General features: G+C 53.3%; 1 protein-coding gene across 1 annotated transcript in view; it reads right to left on the bottom strand.

Annotated features, from left to right (window-relative positions):
* CD81 (CD81 molecule) overlaps positions 1-13149 on the bottom strand; it is a 35393-nt gene extending 22244 nt beyond the window's left edge. The window contains exons 1-2 of the mRNA XM_075047911.1: positions 12991-13149; positions 1836-1950 (exon numbers count right to left, since the gene is read on the bottom strand). Coding sequence (XP_074904012.1) covers positions 1836-1950; positions 12991-13056 — 181 coding nt within the window. The 5' untranslated portion in view covers positions 13057-13149. The remainder of the gene's footprint in view (positions 1-1835; positions 1951-12990) is intronic.
* Positions 13150-20383: the final 7234 nt, after the last annotated feature.

The following is a 20383-nucleotide window of genomic DNA, read 5'->3' as shown; positions in this document are numbered from 1 at the left end:
TCCTCTGCCGTAACACACGGACACCGTGGGAAAACAACCTTTAACAAAACAGCTCCAACTTTGGGGCAGGGGAAAGGACACAGAGAGAAACCAGGAGACACCAAAGTGCTGCTTTCCCACTCCCCCTCCTGACTAAGTACAAACCCCATGGTGCAAGTTTTCCTCCTCCGACAGTTTTTATTTCTTTCCCCTGTCCTGCAGCACTGCGCCAAAGCCTGGCCAGCCTTGAAAAGCCTCCTGACAGATCCCAGGACTGGCGTCCCATGCCAGACACCAAAAAGTGGTTTGCAAGGAGAAAAAAAAAACAACAAAAAAACAACAAAAAAAACCCCCAACAAAAAACCCTGAAATAACCAAACCAAAAAAACCAGCTCTGGAGGCCAACCCCAGAGAGGTTCCTGCTCCTGAAGCAGGAACATCGTGTGCATGTGTATGTTGGATGCCAGACGAGAAAAAGAAGGGAGTATCAGTTGTAGTGGGGCAAAAAAAAGCAGGGGCGGGCGGGGGAAGCAAAAAGAAATCCCAGTCTTCAGGCTCCAGAGGGCTGGCTGGGAGAGGCAGCAGCTGAAAGAAATGCTCTGCCGTTATTACTGCATGGAAATTACAGCCGCCAGAAGGAATCCAGGCTGATCTGTTGCTGAATATAACTTTAAAAAGACAGCCAGCCTCAAATCATGGGCCGTTCACAGGCGTCAGAAAGCCAGCACAGCGGTGGGACTCACAGCCTGTTCCCCATCGCCTTCTAAATAGCAAAGGCCAAGGACAGAGACAGAACAAAAAGGGGTGGAAGAGCAAAAGATGCCCAAGAGGCGGGAGGGAAGGACTCGGCCCCCACGCTCCAGGTCCCCCAGGTTTTGGGAGAAATGCATTAACTAGGGAGACATCAGTAGTCGGCCCCCAGAAGGAAGGAGCTCCTGGAGAGAGTTTAACTTCTTAAGAGAGCTGCCCTTTTCTCTTTTAAACATTGAAATCTACAAAGGGAAAATGCCGTAAATACAGCTCTGGGCATGAGGCAGGAGAGGGGAGACAGCAAGAGAGAAAAACCCACTGCTATTTACAGCGGGAGCACCTACTGTAACCAGGCACAGCCAGGGAGAGGGCTCAGGCGTGCCGTTTCATGCGCAAGCAGAGAAAACCAGAGGAAAACCCTTTCCAGAAGGTAATTTCAGCTCCAGGTGAGAACAGGACATGGGATCAGACGGGTCCTCGCCCCAGCTCACGCTCCCAAGCCAGCCCCTGCCTGGCAGCCAGCCCCTCCTGCAAGCTGCTCCCCCTCATCTGCGAGGGATCGTTGGAGAACAGCGCAAAAATAGGTGTTTTCACCTTCCAGCAAGCCAGCATGCTGTCAAATTAATAAAAATCACACTAAGCTTAACCATAACACACAGAGGCTCCACCTGCCCCTCCTGGAGAACATGAGTCATGAGCTCGCCGAGCTTCACTTTCCACTGCCAGCCGCTCCGTCGGCTACTTTTACATCTCTTTGGATAGGAAATGAGACACACTTCCAAGAAGTCCCCCCTCTTTCCAAATGTGCTCCAGGGGAGACGGCAGCAGAGAACGGCACCGGGGAAAACCCGCGATGCCGCAACACGTCTTTTTGCGCTTTTAGCCGCCATGACTTCGGAGTCTGCGCTTGGGCCACAGCCAACGTTTAACAAATGCTTTGATTGGCACGGCAGGGGATATTTTTGGGGGAATACGGGGGGAGCGTGAGGTAATTTTAGTCCAACTTGCTGCTCGCCGGAGCCTTCCGCCCTGCTTTTGGGCACGCTGCAGCCCACCCCGGGGCACGCCGCCCGTGCAGCAACGCCAGCGTCCCCAGACCTACTTACCGACATAGAAGGTGTTGGGGGCCTGCTTGTCCCCCAGCTGCAGGTAGAGGATATTCGTCGTCTGCGAGTCATGCCGGAGCCACAGGGCCACTCCCAGGATGATGCCTCCGGCCAGCTGGGGAAAAAGCAGAGGGAAGCAGGCATTACCCACCGCTCCAGCTGCACCGGACCCGCAGCAGCAGCTTTCAGGCAGGAGCAGAAGGCTTGCTTCTCATTTTTCTGCAAATTCTTATTTGCTCCTTTCGCGGACAAGAACATCCTTCCTAACCGTCGTCCCACCCCTGCAACGTGCTTTGCAGCCCGTACCACACCAGCCACACGACCTTCCCTGCTTTATGAGAAGACCCCTCATTCTGGGGCTGCACAAAGCCCTTTCCAGTTCCTGCAGGTGGTTTCTTTCCTAAAAGCTATTTTATTGCTCCATTAAAATGGAAGGCTCAGCCTCGTGCAAGAAGCACAAGATGTGCGGCTCAGGCTTTCAGGAGAGGTTTTCAATAGAAGTTAGGATCAGCCCCAATTACTCCCTTTTCCCAACGGGCTGTTATCACCCCATTTTGCTTCTCTGCGATGTACAAACAGGGGTTTGGGTTTTGTTTGATCTGCTGAGAACCGGGTGGGAAAGACGGGGAGACTGCGGCTCAGAAAGTGGGGGGACCATCAGTTTTCCCTCTGCCCCCAGTCTCACGTGCACATTACTTCCCATCCCGGGTCAGGCTTTCCGCCCGAGCAGACCCGGCGCTCCTGCGGCACGTACGGCTTTCCTTAACGTCCCGATACAGGGATTAAAGCAGAGCAAAGCCTCGGTTCAGGCCAAGGCACAGCCACACCACTTTTGGAGGCTGCCAGGAAGATGCTGAACAGAGCCGAGCAGCTCTGCGACTGGAGGAGGCTGAACCCGCCGCCTCACCCCAGTCTGGTCCAGCGGAGGAGCGGAGCACTCGCGCGCGCACGTGCGCACGCAGACACGGGACGGAGCCCCCAAGGAGAAAAACACGCTGCCAACACGGGAGGGGATGTTCTGCGTGCGGAGCATCAACCCAGCTTACCGCTGGAATACTTATGTCCAAATAATGGGAAGTTTTGGGACCGACTGCCTCACTGTTTTCTCCTTCAGGGAGGGGCTGGGAATGGCAGCGGAGGACGGGAGCAGATCGGGGGTACTGGGTACTGCAGTGGGGAAGGCGTCACTCAGAGGAACTCGAGCCAGAGCATTTCCAGCAGGACTTGCTGGGTTCTTCATGACACCCCCCCTTCCATTTAAAACCATGAGAGAGAGGGAGAAAAAATAAACACACATGTAAAAACAAAACCAAAACAAAACAAAAACCCCAAAACCCTTAAGAATTCAATATCGCTTCTACAAAAGGCTGGAAGCACCTGTTCAAATGCCAATTTATCTTTGAGTGTCCTAAATCCTCAAAGCCATTCATCTTAAAGATGGGAAGATAACTACCAAAGAGTACAAAAGCGGAAACACATTGTTTTTTTCAAAAGGATCCGAGTCAGGTCAGCTACAGGCATGAGCAGCACCACGAAGGTCACAAAAAAAAAAAAAAAAAAAAGCACGTTTGTTCAGTAAAAGTGCAAAGTTTCCAGTTGTGCAAGCACAGCCTCGGCGAACACACAAAGCCTGGGATCTGCGAGACAGGCTGTGGGTGGGAGTCCAGCTTTGCCCCTTGGGAGGTCAGCTGGTGGTTTTCCTCCACACCCATTTCTGCAAATCCCAGCCAAGAGACTTTTACAGGGGCACCATCGAAGCTGGGGCAAACCCACACAATTTGGGCAAAACTCACAAGGCAAGCTGACCTTGGGGCTTTTCCATGTGCCGGGGGGAGAAAATCCTCACCAGCTCCCTGGAGAGGGAGGAAAGATTTTTACAAACCTTTCCCCAATTTGCCACCAAAATAATCAGCTTTTAACACTTCTCCCGCAGCAACCAATGCAACTTCCCCGCTGGCACGGTCCCCCACCTCTCTTATACTGGGGAGAGCCCGAGGTTCTCCAAACACTGGCTATGGACAAAAGTCGTGAAAGCCAGGCTGTGCTCAAATCCAGCTCCAAATAAGGCAGCTCGTGGCTTCACAGAAAGTTACCCAAATCCAGCCTGGCATGGCTTGTTCATTGTCTGAGGGCATAACGAAGCCCGTGTTTATCCTCCTGGGAGAAGGAGAATGTCCCTAAATTAATCAGTGCCACTCTTAAAGTAAAGGTCTCTTGGTGGCTCCCAGGGCCGAAGAGATCCTGAGGAAGATTTGGGTTTCTCTGCTGGCTGGGAGAGGTGAAGAAGAGGCTGCAGCCCTTTTTGGTTTGGTTTTCCCTCTGCAAGGAAACACCGCCGTGCCCCAGCACGCTGCCTTCGGCGCCCAGCAGCACCCACCCCAGCGGCCCCCGCCACCCGCGGCGAGGCTGGGGTGACGCCAGCACCAGGAGGAGCAGCAGCTGCTTTCCACTCAAACCTGCCCTAAAACGCCCGACGCAGAACCGAGAGCAGGCTGCAAGCTATCCTCAAAATATTTCTTAATCTAAATTTGGGAGCGTCAGCTGAAGGGAGTCTTCCGTCTCATCAAACCCACCCCAGCGGCGAGGTCTGCCTACGGCAGGCAGCTGAACCGTCTCCAGATGTTCCCGGGTTCAGCCCGAATGCGCCCCAGGAACACCCCACGTCCCTCCCGCGCCGCTGACTCCAGCTGCTTCTTTAACAGAGCACAGAGGACCTCCAAATGGACGTTTTAATCCAACAGCAGCTGGATTTCTTAAGAGAAAGCCTCGTTCACTTACTAATGAAAACAGGGTTTAGGCTACGATGAGCAACTTTTTCCATGAAAACCATACATCCTTCCACCACCAAGGAGTGCAAAAGGTAATTAAGGCATCTTTCTTCCCAAAGGAAAAAAGACAAGATGGAGAAAACCTCATCGGCTCACCACAGTAACCCTGCCTTCCACTGCACCTTGCTTGGGATCATCTCATTTTTAACACAACAACTTGTTCCAGATACAAGCTCAGCGTTTTCTTCCCTCCCCATCCTACAGAGCTGCTGTTTGCTGACACGAGGGCCAGAAGAGCTCCAACCACCGACGGCAGCATCACGCTGGTCTCCAGGCTGTGTACCCTCATACACTGAATATCCCTTTCCCCCCCCACCCCGCAGGTATCCGTGATCTCGTGCAGGTTGCCTCATCGCTCTGTGCTTGCCCGGCTAGTCAGACAGCAACGTCTCAGAGCCTGGGGCTGTCACTTGTTGCAGATATACCCCAAGTGCCCAGCACAGCTCTCCATTTAAACTTTTGGGGACTACTTTAACAAAAGCAGTAATCTAAAAGCTGCAACGTCAGCAATACCAGCACTGAATCGCTCTTAGATCTGCTTTCCACAAGCCGACCTCCCCAGCCGGCCTTTCCCCTGCCAGCGTGAAGGTGCTTGCAGAGGTGGATGCCACTGAAACAAGCAACTGCTCAGTCTCGGGAGCGTCCAGATTATTTTCCAGCATTTTAAGCACTACTAACTTTATTGGCTACTTTTACAGCCTTGTGCTTTCCCTTACTCTGGAGTGTTTTAAATTCTCATTCTGCTGCCTTCCCCTACCTGCACTTTTGTATGCCTTTGTTTAAATTAAAAAAAAAACCAAACCAACCCACAGACATACCCCCCAAAACCCAAAAAGAAAACAACCCCTTGACAAAAATAACACCTCCTCCATCTTCCCTGCTCCTTCAAAAATCCACCGCAAGCCTAGAAGGGCACCCAGTCCATGGCACGGTATCCCACAGCATCGCTAGTGCTCCCCAGGACAGGGCCAGCCCTGGAGATCGCACCCCGAGCAGCCTGCCGGCACGGCAGAGGTGGCGCAGCAGGCTCCGGTGTTTCCTCTTTACCGCTGTTTTCCAGCTTCCAGAGATTTATTACTTCTTCCACAGACAGCCAGACTTTTCCAGCTGGATCCTGCTTGCCCAAGGCTTGCTTTTTTGCAGCGATGCGATTCCTGCTTGGCACGGCGGGGGGAAGCCCTCCTCGGATGCTGCTTAGGGGAGGGAAAAGGCACCCCCAGCCCCTGAGAGGTGACGGGGTGGTACCCCACGCAACGGGGTATCACGTCCGAGCACCACGGTGACGGCCGGTGCGCAGCCCCGGTTTGCCACCCCATCCACCGTGCACGTAGCGGGGCTCCCTCTTGGATTGAGCCTCACTGACTGACGCGCCGTTCGCCCTAAAATTTCCCAGATCCAGCTATGGGGCAAGGGAACAAGCCTGTCCTTCACAGCTCGGTCGCTCCTCCCCTCCCTGAGAAGTGCCCATGATTTAGGGGTCCAAGGAACGGCCCCATTCCCCCCTTTAATGTGGGGCACCCCATATCCAAGCTGCCCCTACCTTGGCCTGCTGCTCCCCAGACACTCGCGTACTCCAGGACGAGCATCACCCCCTGCCCCTTCCGCTGCCGCCGGCCCTTTTCCTCCTGCTCCCTTCCCTCTGCCCCTCTCCGAAACAGGTTTCCTGGTGGGGAGGAGGAGGAAGAGGAGGAGGAAGAAGCTTTCCTGGCCATAGGGCAGCTTGCCGGGCATGTCAAAGCGAAGCAGACATCCTGCAGCTCGAGCTGGCGGAGGAGGGAAGCGGAGGTGCCAGCAGTTTCCCAACACTGTATTTTTAGCAGCACCGCTTCCCGCGGCCACGGCCGGTCCTGCCGCCAGGACGCCGCTTCCCAGCCTGTCCCTCGCACGGGCTGCGGGGCCGGGAGAAGCTCCTGCCTTGCTGCAAAAACGCCGGCGGCGGAGCCTGCGCCGCGACGCCTGGGAAATACCACAGTTACTTACAAGAAGCAGGATGCTGCCAAGAAAGCTTAATGGATTTTAGCTGGTTTATGATTCGGGTAGACAGTTCGAGATTTTTTTAACAGGTTTTCACGCTGCACAGGCTTGCGGTTTCCCTTACGTTGCCTGGAAGCTGAGCCCTTTGGGGGGATGGCACCCAGACCCCACTCGGGGAGCCCAGCCGGGGCTCCCCACCGCTCCTCTCCAGCACAACCTGCAAAGCGGCTGAGACAGAGTAAGACCAAATCCCCCTCCTTTTAGGCGCGGGGAACCAGGGCACAGAAGGATGAAACAGCTTGCCAAAGGTGAAGCATCTCGCCATGGAAGAAGCCCATCGTGCGGCCAGGAATGTATTGCTAATTTGGGGTCGAATGCTTTGCTCCCAGGTCATTTGTCAGTCTCTAGGTGGAGCAGCAGATACCCTGTTCTCCAGTATGCACAGCATAAATAACGAAACATCACTCTGTCACCGCACCCAGCACGAGGGGGGGAAAAAGTGAGTAGCTAGAGATTCGTAACTTGATGAAAATTACCTTTGGAAGGGCGATACGAGCCCTTTCAAGATGCGTACTAGGACCTAACAGGTTCTGCACTACCATCTCGAGGACCGAGGTGGGCAGGAGAGGAGCACACGGCCCTTGGTGGCAGGCACCCATGCAGAGGCAGTGCCAAGCCTGCCCGCCCCCCGCACCTCGCTTCCCGGAAAGAGGAATTTGAATTTCCTTTCTACCGCAAATAGATGCGCCCCGTGGAAGTGCTGAAAGGGCTTGGGGTGCAGCAAGGGGCTGACAGCTGAACAGCAGCCCACGAACCTGAGATCTTTGGTTTGATCCTGCGACGGTCTTCATGTTACGATGGCGGGACTTCGTGCCAAAAATTCACTTAAAATTTTAAGGCAAGAAGCGCTACAGGTCACCCCCCACTGCTTGTCAGGGTAGCACCAACACGTCAGGACCCTCGCAAGACTTTTTGGGGGCAGCATAAGCAGGGGAAGCGACCCAAATCAGACAAACGCGGCTGCAGCTTGACAGCCAGACAACGTAAAAGCTTCTCCACCAAGCTCGGCGCAGGCACGTTCACACTGCAGTGAGGACTCTTCTTGGAGAGCGCAGGCGCCGTCTTTCCGCTGCCTTCTGCGGCGACGACAGCCGCCGAAGGTCAGGCTGCAAGTTTTTAGGCAAGTCCTGCCCAGGAGATGCAGAAAGGGCGTTTGGGAAGAGCCCCGTGCTCGAGGGGCAGGAGGACGAAGGCAGCCTGCAGCCCGCGCTCCGCTCCCAGCAGCGGCTATTAATAGAGCTGCCGGCCGGGGTGAAATTCTCCACTGGTGCCTATAGTTACCAGCCCCACAACACTGCGGGGCTTTTCAAAACAAGCTTAGGAGGAACGCTCCCGGAGGAGCGGCACGCCAGAGGCCAAACAGAGCTTGATGGATGGGAGGAGAGCGGGAATACGGCATCAAAATCCAGGAGCGGGGTCCTCCGACAGGGAGCACCGAGCCTGCAGGCTGCTCACCGCCTGCCGCAGCCTGATCCCCACTGCGGACAGAAGTATCGCTATACATTGACATCTACCAGCAGGGTTTGATCACCCTCGGCAGAGAGGAAAACAATTTCAGATACTGCTTTAGAATTAATTTGGCCCCATACATAAGCATTTAACTACAATGGTAATACAACTGCTTTCCCTTTTTAATAATACAGTGAAAGGCACTTGCACAATACAGGATCAAAGTGTTTCTCAAGGCACTGTACATGGGTTAATGCTCTTGCAGGAGACGAGCATTATGGTGGTTGATAGAAGAATAACCTCAGGAAAACAGAGCAATCCCCCTCCAGCCACCAACAATGCTCCCTCCTTGCGACTGCAGCTCAGCCCATTAACTGAAATCAGGTATCCCCATCGGGCAGGGCACCGGTCTCTTCAAAAGACCTGCTTAAATGACCTTCTGTATGCAGAGACTTCAGAAGAGGTTTCATAGGTGATGGTAGGACGGTGTTCACTTGACAGAGAGCACCGAAACACATCCCAGAGAGCCATCAGCAGGAAAACTTGGGTCCAGATACTGAGCCTGCTAAGAAAACCTCTCCCTTGCCCTTCAAAGACAGCATTAAGTAGCTGCAGGGTCAAACACACGTGGAAATACGCTTGCGTGTACATTGTCCCAGGATATCAAACCCAAGTCAGTAGAAGATGCTGGGCCAGCATCACATCCTTGCTGCTCGCAAGGCTCTCTGCGATTCCCAAGGAGACCAATAACCAAACCAAACCCCGCGCTCCGCAGCAGAGCAGCCTGCTAGCTGCTATCGCTAGTAGCGTTTCAGCAGTGCTCAGTGCGAGCCTGCACCCAGAACAAAATGCAAGCTACTTTGTTCGTCCAGAGAGTTATTTCAAACCCGTGCTTCAGAGCTGCACGCCACATGAGCCACCAGCTCTCCCATTCTGGGTTTAAACCTGTGAAGAGCAGTACCCAGCCGCCCTCCTCGTCACATCGGGAGGGTCACGAGCCACTCGGCGGAGTTGTCACTGTGGGACCACCGCCACAGAGAACTGCCACCTCCCTCCCCATCACCTCTCGTCACCAAAGCCAAGTATCTTTGTGCACGCTTTGTGGACTCCAGGGGACAGCTGACGGATTTTCCAGTGTTGCACAAGAAAATACTTGGCTCCTCCAGCCCACTTCCCTTCCGATCACCGCTCTTGAGACAGACTTTCACCTCTGCCTTCCCTCTGCTCTTGCCCTTCCTCCGCTTTGCACCCCAACTACACCACATCTCCTCAACACAAGCAAGAGAAAAGAGTCACGCGGTACCTGGAAAACGGCATTAGGAGTAAGCTCTTCCTTTTAATTAGGCAACTCTCCGGTAGGGCAGTCAGCAGTGCTCTAGACCTGGAAGGCTGCCACGGGCTGTATTAGCTAATAAGCTGGGCGATCCTTCTCCAAGCAAGCCAATTTCTCCTTGGTTATGTTTAATTACATTTTAAAATAGCTCTCCGGCTTCCTTTGGCCTCTCCAGGGACTCTTTGCAGCAGTGGTCAGTTCAGCCCCATGCACTGAGCTCTGCTATCGGATTTGGATAATTCAGGAGTACGGTCAAAGTCCGACTGTCTATTGAGACTGGGATGGAGAAGCAGCTCCACCTCGCCACGTGCCCAGCCCAGCCCTGCTCCAGGCTGCAAGGTGAGCTGGGACTGCCTGTCACACCAGCAAAACCGCCCAGGAACGCGTACTGGTGCTGCTCCCTCTCGCAGGGCAGGGAAGCAGAGCATCCCCTTGCCGCTGGCCACCCTAAGGTTTCGGGACAAGTTTGCAGCCCAGCAAAGCTTTTGTCTCACCAGCCCCGTGTTCTACCAGCTGGGTGAGGTTCCCAGGTGCTGCCCGTGGCCTCCTCCACTGCTTTGGTAGGTGGACGCCACTGTGAAACACACAGGGACCCTTCCTCTCCCGGGACGGGCACCCGTTTGTACGCATGGTCCCTGCAGCGGCTGCTGCTCCCTCCTCAAGAGCCACCCTGGACCAAGCACGTAACCCTGGCATCTTCTTCTCAAAAATGCATGCGCAAAGGAAAACAACCCCCAAAAAATAAAATAAAACCGAAACATCTCAGGCAGAGGGGGCTGCCAAGGCGCCCCAGGGAGCTGGCAGCCAGGCCACCTTTTCCTTTTGCTTTTCAACACAGCAGCTTTGTGAAACTCCCCCTGCGCTGCCAGGGGAAGGAAGGGGGGGAAAGCCAGAGGGGTGTCAGTTTATTTACATTCCGACAGGACAGCAGGGCTACTTTAAAAACTTATCGGAGTTTCTTTTTTATTTGTTAACACCATTAAGGCTGAGAATTGCTTCCTTTCTTCCCCTTGGGTGCCGGAGCAAGCTCCCGTGCAGCACGATGTGGTGCCTGCCAAACTTTGGGCTCTGTCTCCTGCTTGTTTTCATCAACAGCGCCCGACCTTGGCTGGGCACAAGGCAAATGGTATGCAAATGAGCACGAGAAGCCCAGCAGCCCTTGCAGGCTAACGAGCTGGCAGGACCACAGGGCTGCGAATGCCCCGTCTCGCACCTCCCTGGGGTCAGAGCTGGGGTCCCAACACAGCCACCCTGCAGCAAGGGTGCTCAGCACCTCATCCAGCCTTTAAACGCCTCCCCGTGAAAAGGAACTTTGCGCTTTGGTGGCAACCAAGGCACCCCTCCCCAGCTGGGAATGCAAGGTTGGCCGCTAACCGCGTTTGCTTGGTAGTAAACCTAAAAGTCCCCTCGACTACTGGTTTAAAAAACAACACAAAAGGGCTTAAAAACCATAAAGACCTGGTGTTCAACCACCCTTCAGCTGGCCAGCCTCACAGAAAGCATCATTAATTCTAACGAAGCCCTGGCTCCCTGTCTGCACAGGAGGTGGTTCTAGGGCAAGCCCAGCACTGGGGGGTGTTCTGGGGAGCCGGTGGGGGGCTGGAGCATCTCCCCCCTCAATGCTCATGGGGAGCAGGCATCAGGCTCCCTCTGAGACATAGGGCAAGGCATCAGAAGTCCTAACAGGGAAATTAAACGGCTCGGCTATTCCTCTGGGAAGCAAAATACCCATTTATAAAAGATGAGCTGTTTTGCAAACGCAGATTGGGGCGAGCGAGCGAGCTTGCTCAGAAGCGGCGGCCCTGCAGAGCCCCCGGCATCCTTCCTGCCGCCCAGGAGACCCTTCCTCCCTCGCATCCACACCCGACGGCTTCAGCGACAAGAATGGCAGGAAATTGGGACCAGAAGGGAAGAAAAAGCCCCGGGAGAAGCGTGATAACTCGGAAGGAACAACACTTCAGAGAAAAGCCTACCCGCCTCTGTCCTGCCTTTTTAAGGGTGGAGGAAGAGGTTAAAAAAACCTGAACCCCAGGACCGTCCCGCATTCGTCTTGCAGCTGGCAGCGCATCAGGTATCAATTAACAGCTGTCGTCAGAGCTCGTCATCTCTCCCTTGGTCAGTGTTATACCCAGAAACAAGGGGAAGAGGCCTGAAATCAGGCCGGATTTGACAGTGCTTGCTCCCACGCAACGGTTAAGCCCTACACCTCCCAGAAGTGGGGACCCCCCCCAAAACCTTCGCCGTGCACCCCCGGGGAGAAGGCAGCAGGCTCCAGCCAGGCAGAGCAGCTCCCGGTGCCGAGGCAGGGTTTGCTCTGGAAGGCATCGCTCCCCTCCCCACTTCTCCAGCTCTCCTCGCTGCGTTCGCCGCTGCAAGAAAACGTTAAGAAAACCCCCAAATTCCCCAACGCCAGAGCAGGGTGTCAGACAAGGGGTGCATCCTGACCACGCAGCCGACGCTCAGCAAGCGGTGCCTTGCCTCCGCGGGGTGGGGCTGGGCTTGCTTGCAAGAAAAACAGCATTTTGGGGAATGGAAAATAGCCTATTTAAAAAAATAAAGCAGCCTGCTCGGGCACATCTCACTGCTCCCAGGCGCAGGAGCGGGGAGAGAGCGTTTCTTGCCATGCCAGCCCCTCGCTGCCGGAGGGTGTTTCTAACCAGGACAAACCTGGTTTGCAGGGAAACTGGGATATGCCGCTTTTTGCTAAATTAGCAGCACGTCTGGATGGATTATTTCACGAGAAACTTTCTCAGGAAAGGCAACCTCTCCAGCCTGGGTAAAACCTGCATCCTAAAATAACTTCCCCGGCAGCGGAGGCAGCGGTCCCCAGCTCGGGCACGACCCGAGCGCGGGCGTCGAGGCCGGCTGGGGACGCGATGCCAGGGCCGTCGAGCCCCCGCCGCTCCCTGCCAGCTCTTGGGGTGGGGAGCGCAAATCCAGCCTCGGCCGCCCATCTTTTTTGGAGCACCCTCTCCTCTCCTCCCCGGCTCCTCTGCTGCAGATGGCTGGGCCAGCACCTCTCCTCCCTCCCCGGCTGGCTGCGGAACGCCGCTTTGCCCAGGGCAGACCTCCAGCAACAGGGGGTTGGGGGGCAGCACCCCTCGCGGGGGGGGGGGACACACCGACCCCCTGCGCCCCCCCCCCCCAGCTCTGCCCCCCCCTGCCCGGGAGCAAGGCACCCCCCGCGCTTCTGCTCCGAAAGGGTGCACATAAACATCTTTCTCTATATGTATCTCTACGAAATACAGATATATAAATAGCTATACATCTGCAAATAAATAAATATATACGCGCACGCATAAAAAAAGCGCAAAGGACAAGCAGCGCCCCCCCCCCTTGAAAAAAGCAACCCCCAAGGCACATCCCAGGCGGCGAGTCTCAGCGCGGGGGGAAGGGACGGGGAAGAGGTTAAAACCAGGCGCAGGCTGACGAGCCATATTGGAGCCCCGTTATTTAAAGGGCAGGGGCGGCTCGGCCCCCCCCCAGCCCCCCCCCGCCGCCCGGGGCTCACCCAGAAGATGAAGTTGAAGACGAAGAGGAGGTATTTGATGCACTTGGTGCAGCCTTCCACCCCCATGGCGGCACTGCCGGCGGCTCCTGCCCTGAGCGCTGCTGCCGGGCTGGGGCGGCGGGGGCGGCGCGGGCGGAGATAACACCCCCCCGCCACGCCACGCCCACCGCCCGCCCGCCCCGCCCCCGGACACGCCCCGGACACGCCCCGCTCCGGGAAGGGGGGTCGGCACACACCGCCCCCCCCTTCCCGAAACCTGGGGCCGTCTGCTTCCCCCCCTTTTTTTCCCTTTTCTTCCCCCCTTTATTCCTTTTTCCTTTTATGCCTTTTCTTTTTCCCTTCCCCTCTTTTTCCTTTTTCTAGTATCTTCCCCCCTTTTTTCTTTTTTCTTCCCCCCTTTTTCCTTTTTTCTTCCCCCCTTTATTCCTTTTTTCTATTATCTTCCCCCTTTTTTCTTTTTTCCTTTTTCTTTTTTTTATGTGTGTGCTTGTTTGTTTGTTTGTTTTCCCCTTTTTCTCTTTTTCCCACCTACCAGGGGCAGGTCAAAGGAGAGTTTCCTACCTGCAAGTGGCAGCTGCAGGGGCGGGTGTTGGGGGGCTGTAGCACCACCACCTCCTAAACCTAACCACCATCCCTTAAACCTCACCAGGCAGCCCGGGGCGCAGGGGGAAACCACTGTGAACGCGTGCAGGATGCAACAGGATTTGTATTTCTAATACAGAAGTTTTAGGGTGCATCCATGAGGGAGGCCCCCCCCCGAAAAAAAAAAAAGAAAAAAGGATTTTTACATTAAAACTAGCAGTTTGAAATTCGGAGAAGCATTTCCTCATTCATTTCCCCTTCCTATTGTATCCTAAATTCTGATCTGCCAGACACTTTTTGCTTAAGCTTGTGGCTTTATTACTGCAAGCAATTGCATCAAGTTCAGTAGAACCACTCAGAAAGTTTTCCCTTGGTTATTGGGTCATGTGAGTATCAGGGGAGGCTTCAGGGCTGCCCACTGAAGAGATTTGGGTCACACATGTCAGCAGTTCAAGTAAGCCTCATATCATGGCTTAGAAATTTTAGTGAAATTTTAGTTAAAAACCCCCAAAGCTGTGTAAGAGAAGCACAATGAAATTTCCCAATCTTTTGGCCAAAACCCACTTTGGCCCACTTGCTCATCCCTAGAAATATAAATTGCTCTCAGCCCACATTATGCTTCCAGCAAGCTCATTCTCTTCTTCTAGGGGCAGGATAGTAAGTCACATAATCAGAGCGTGAGAGGACTTCTGGTAAAGGCAGCAGCCAGCAGCTCTAGCAAAGGTCGGGACCTTACCATGCTAAATATGAACTCGGTGCCCGCCTGCAGCGGTCATACATGGAAACCTGCCCTCTTTCTGCCCAGGCGCTTTCCTCTAACGAAAGCATTTCAGGGAGCAGCTTCCGAGCCAAACACTTTCACACTCGATGGCATCTTCCCTGCCACGCATCCCGTAAGCAGGAGTGTGCTGTTAGCTAAGCACACATTTCCTACATGTGTACGCTGAAAATGAGTCAACTTGTTCCAAAATCATCCCATTGCCCTGGGGGATGAGTTGGTCCAGGGCTCCGTCATGTTCATCAAACCCTTCTTTGCCCCTCAGCAACAGCCCACGGCTGTCCGCAGCGGCCGGGACCGGGGATGAATAGAAGTTGGCCCCGTTCCCCAATTACTTATGCTGAGTACGTCCCCGATTGCGGGCTTGCCATGGATGCATAAACCCTTTGTCTCTAAGCCACATTCACTCATCCAGCCTTACCAATGAAGCCGGAGGTTCACGAGGCTATTTATGCATGTAACTGCTATCCCAAATTGTTAGTACAACCCATCTCGTCACTGCAATAGCTGTAATCCTGGGTGGCTCCTGCTCATGAATTTAAAGGATAACGGCAGGATCCTGAAGCTGCTCACTTGCTACACCGTAGCATCCTCACAACATCTTTTTTTTTCTGCACCTTCATCCTTTCCAGCTATAAATATTAAAACAAAATATAGCCACCTCACCTTCCTGAAACAAACGGAGAGATTGAAGACAGGAGGCTGCATGAACCAAGGAGCCTCTCATGCACTTATGTGGCTGTTGCCAGAAAAACTCTCGGAGGCGCTTGGAGAGTCTGTGTGAGGGAGAGGAAGGAAGGAACCAGCTGCAAACTGATAAGGCCTTCAGCCACAGCAGCCCCACCAGCTATGAAGGAAAATGACTCTCAAATCAACTTTTCTGCACTGGAGAGCGGGCAACCCCAGCTGCAATCACTGCCACAAAGTTGACATTGAAACTGCTTCTAGGGAGCTCGGGATTGCCTTTTTTTTTTTTTTTTTTTTTTTTTTTTGTCACTGTTGCTTTTCTTTTCTTGGTTTCTGCCTTTTTTTTCCTTTTATGTTGGGAAGCGAAGGAAAACAGAAAACGAGAAATAAACCTTTTCATACCCTCCAAAAATTGTATTAGCAAACTGTTTGGTTTGGAGCTAACACAGTCCCGTTTCTGAGACCTTCCTTCAGGTTGTGTTGGAGCATGTGCTGCCCAGGGCTCAGGCACAGATGTGGCTCTGGCAGGGGGAGCAGGGGCACAGCCCCACCATCTCCTACATCAAGAAGCTTCCAGTTACAGGCTAAAGCCTACTGGGTCTAAACTGGGTTCACCCATCTGGCTGTACCAATTAAGTTGTCTCCAAAACTTGGAAGTGGAAAAGGATTTCAAGCATTGTCCAAATATATTTGGTTGGTTGGGTTTTTTTTAAGCAGGTTGGGGTTTTTTTAAGCAGGTCAGCTGGGTATGTTTGAAAACCTTGAGCTTAATGTACAGGAAATAAAAAATCACCACCGTGACACAGTGTCATGATAACATATACTGTTTCCCCAGGTTACGTATGATTTCAGATGTTGTATATTCATTTGTCGTGCCATACTACTTGCTGTACAGTCCATAAAGTACCAGAACTGCATTTCAAAGACTCTCAGCAGCTTTATAATCTCTTTATAAAATGCTGCTGTATAAATAAGTAAAGCTAATTTGCACAAATTCAGTTCATGTATTGGTGTCACATGCCAGTATCGAGTGTAAGTGCAATGAATAGGGCTGATGACTTCCCTCTTTAGGAGGATGGGCTCAGTTCGAGTGCTCAGCAGTGCACCACACTGATGCATAGTCATTTACATAGCAGCCAGCTGCAGGCAGGTCTGTGAAGAAGCTACCTACCTCCCAAGCCTTGCATCACTGAAAGAGAAAAGTAAACTTGAAAAAAGTAAAGAAAAAAAACCCCCAAATCCGCCCCAAAATGCCAAATAAAAAACCCAAACCTGCGCCCGAGCTTGAATTTGCTTTTGCAATCGGCTTTGCAGGCAGGGTGAAGCAGCAGAGAGTGGAGGCACTTGCAGTGGTTTTCCTCTGTCCGCTGGGCTTGGGTTGTTGGGGTGTTTTTTGTCAACCTGTTTATAAAAGTCAGTGTCATGCTTGTGGGTTTTGCCATAGCTGACATATATGGGTATGAGTCACCAGGGACGGTTAGACCAGATGCGGCTTGAGTTGCCTCCCAGCCCCGGGTTTAGCAGGCAGTGCCTTACCAGCCTCGACGGACCCAGCCCCGGGACTTGGAGCCTGCTTCTCCCAGGGAGATGCCCACCAGCCTTCCAGCAGTTCCACCTCAACCCCCCCTTGTGTTTTATAAAAACCAGCAGAGGGGAGTGAGAGGAGAGGACAGACTCGTGTCCTCCCCACCTCGTATGCATGCTTGGAGAGCTGGCGACCAGGGTGTGAAACAATTAGCACCAAGGCAGGCCCTAAACACCTAAACCCCAGGGTCTCCAGGAGATTTGGGAGAGCAGATGGGAGTCCCTCATCTGCTGGGGACTGCGGGATGGCCACCAACGTGATATTCTAGCTGCATGGCTTAGGCTTGCATGGCAGTCCCCCTGCCCTCCTCACAGCCAGCGCAAAAATGATGGACAAACTGTGGGAATAAAATGCACGTCATTTTGCGGGTGAGGTTCTAGTTAGCTTTTAATCACCGCATCTTATTTTCTGTGGAGAATATGACAGAAATAGCCTGGATTTCTAATTTATCTGTAGAGGTAAAAAAAAAAAAAACCAACAAACAAAACCCACAACAGCAGCATCACCAAAAATCTTTAAATAGGACATTTTGGAGATGCATGAAAAGCAGCTCAGAAATTCATGCTGCAGGAGGCTAATAGTCCCAGAGTGCTTAAGAATAACTTCCTAGGCAGCCAACACCACGCAACACTGTTTTGCAAGGCAGGGACCTGAGCAAGGACAAGCCGCAGGGCATGGACTGGCCTAGGGCAGTGGGAAGGTGGAGCTCCATCGCCTGGGAAGAGGCCCCACTTGCAACCCTGGGGAGCCAGCCAACGCCTTCATTTTGAGCAGAAAAAATAATATTAAGAATCTCATCCACGTCTCTAAGGGGACATCTCCAGAACATCTTTTCTGTGCCCCAGCAGGAGTGGCTGGCGCCTGCTCATCCGAAAATCCCCATGCCTGGCTCTGCAAATTCAGCCGAAACACGGTGATAGCCGGGGGGGTCACGTCTGCCTCACAGCCTTCGGCGGGGGGGGGATGTGGCAAGCAGAGACCTGTAGCTGCGCCTGAAGTTTCTGGTTCTAATAAACTCAACAAATGGTTCCCGTCTGCGTGGTCTGTCTCTCTGCCATCTTTAAATATTTATGTCAACGTATCTATGGTGATGGGTCAGGTTATATAAAGAGGAGGAGGAAGGGGGGGCAGTGGGGAAGGACCGCATTGCTCCTACCGCAGCTATGGCAGAGGGAGAGCAAACCCGAGCGGGTTTCCCCATCCAGCCCAGACGCTCCCTCTTCTCAGCTCTTGAGCCCGGAAAGTGAACATTCATTTTTCCCAGGGCATCAGAGAGGGCTGAGCCACAGCTGAGCTTAGCTGCGCTTTGTGAGATGCCATGTGGGAGAGCGAGAGCCCAGCCCATCGGTGCAGAGAGCTTCTATTGTATTATCAATATATAATTCATTAGTAGGCGAATAAAGACTAGAATAGCTTATTGCTGATGTAACGGGGCTGAAAAGAAAGCGAGCACGTCCGTGAGCAAGCTGGTGCACACGGGGGGGGAAGGGGGGGTTAAACAATAGCATTTAGTGCTGCTGAAGGGAGAGGGGTTGGATTTTGCCTTGGGATAACATAAACAACCCCGCTAGCCGCCTGCCAGTGACTCCAGGGAGAGTGACGCAGGGATATGCATCTTCCTGGCAAAAACCCTGGGAAGGACCTTTCCTTTTTGCTTGCTGGAGTCTAGAGGAACAGGATCTGGTAGCCAGGAGGGGATTTGCTGCGGGTGGGCACCTCCGGGCTTGGCTGAAAGTATTTCTCCCAAGATGTGCCTATTCCTCGCAAGCTGAGCGACTGCCCTGTATCTCTTCCAGATAAAGAGATAGGCTTTTTTTCCTCGCGACCATCCTGGCAGGGGTAGATATGCAGATTGCCTCCAGGCATTAATCTGTTTGACGGACCCCCAAAACACCGGGTGACTAAAGACAGCACAAGCTGGGGGTGTGAGGGACGGCACGGCAGGCAGTGGAGCAGCCTCATTGGCAGGCCTGCAACCGGTCATGGGTTTGGTAGCTGCAAGACACCGCATGTTTTTTCCAAAACAGCCTCCAAGGCTGCTCCGGGGTCCCCCCTCCTCGCTCCTGTGCTCTCCCCCACCCTCCCACGCGGTCCTATGTCTCCCAGTGGCCAAGGTTGATGCTCGCTGCCAGTTGCTCAGCCTCCCAGAAGAGGAACTACAGAGTTAAGAAAAAAAATCCCTCCTCAGCCCAATATAGCATCGTGCTAAAAGGCAGAACTGCAACGACACTTCATGTGAAAGTTGCCAGGCGTGCATGATCCGACCGTGCATTCAAAGCAGCTTCTGACTTAACTCGCCTTCAGCTGTGCTGGCCGAGATCTCCTGTGTGCAGCATCTACCACCACCGGCTGCATTGCTAAGGGATAATTATAGCCAGCTGCTTTTTCAAACGCATTGCTTCTGCACCTGGTTAAAAAAAATGCCTATCAACTATTTCTTAAAAAAATATCTCCTGCGTCTGCAGCTCAGAAACGCAGCTTTACCTTGGCAGGAGATGGCTTCCTTACCACCCCAGCGCTGCAAAGGTCCATGCAAATTTGCCACCCTAAAAGGCTTCGGAAGGACTTGCTCGGCAATACCTCCTTTAGGAGCTTGCTGCAGACATGAATCAGAGTTGCACAGCGAAGGGGCTGTTGCATGAGGAAGTTATATTTTGGGGGCAGTGGGAACTGGCAGACACACAGTCAATAGGGCAGGAACTAGCAAAACATTTTGGAGCCAAGCCAGCCCACCACAAGGCTGAAAGATTCCCACTCTCCTCACCACCGAATCCCTCTAGAGAGTCAGTAAATCGCTTAACCTGTGCTTTTCACAAGTGCTCTGAGCTCCTCAGGTTTTTTTCTGGGTACTGAAAAACCTGATTTGCAGAAGCCCTGAGCGTTCTCAGCTGCTGCGCAAAGCTGCGCCCTGCTCACCTCCAGTTCTGCAGAAGTACATTGGAAAAGCAGCACCTGCTGCCCTCGGAACAGGCGCTGGGAGAGCTCCCCGGGCTGGTACGCAAGCTGTGGCCAGGCCACCCATGAGCAAGCAGTGAGCCCCACGTAAAGCCTCAGGGGAAATTAATGCTTACGCTGGCAGAGCAGGACCTGAGCGGTGTGTGGGCAACGAAGGATAGAGCGCAGCACAGAAGGCTTCTTGCCGCTGCCGCGGGCTGATGCTCCCCAGCCCCATAGGTATTCACCTGGCCTTAGGTTGCTCCCTCTTTCCGTGTCCTCAGATAGAGCTGGGGGGGTGTCTAAAATCAAAGGAAAAGGGTAACGTGTGAGCACAAACTAACGCAGACCCATAGGGAGGACAAACCGCAATTGCCCAGGTGACCTTAGTGGAACTAATTGATAATTGCTGGAGCTTAATTGACAATTAATTGGAGCCAATTCACAATGAAATATTTAACTTCGCACCTTTGGTCTCGCTTTAATTTTTTTTGTGCTCTTGCCTATGCCTACATTAATAGGGAATTCTTTCCTACCAGAGTCTGAGTGTTGACAAGCTTATAATGGCGTGCTTCCTCTTGTGCAAGCCCTGGGGAGGCTCAGCAGGTCTGCACGTGTTCCCTAGCCTGGCTGCTGGCTCTGCATCCCCACTGCTCAGCTCCGTGCTCTTACCCTGACAAAATCTCTCTCTTGCTCTTCTCAACACCGAGTAAATCTCAGCAGCGCTTACAAATAGTTTCCCCGGCTTTTGCTCTGGTTGCACAAGAGCTGTAATTTGCCCACAGCGAGCAGCAAATTAGGGACTGGTAAGTGCAAGCACATTGACT

Source organism: Buteo buteo, chromosome 16 (assembly GCF_964188355.1).
Source record: "Buteo buteo chromosome 16, bButBut1.hap1.1, whole genome shotgun sequence".
NCBI lineage: Eukaryota > Metazoa > Chordata > Aves > Accipitriformes > Accipitridae > Buteo > Buteo buteo.
The sequence above is the reverse complement of the archived record's forward strand: the minus strand, read 5'-3'. Positions and strand labels throughout refer to the sequence as shown.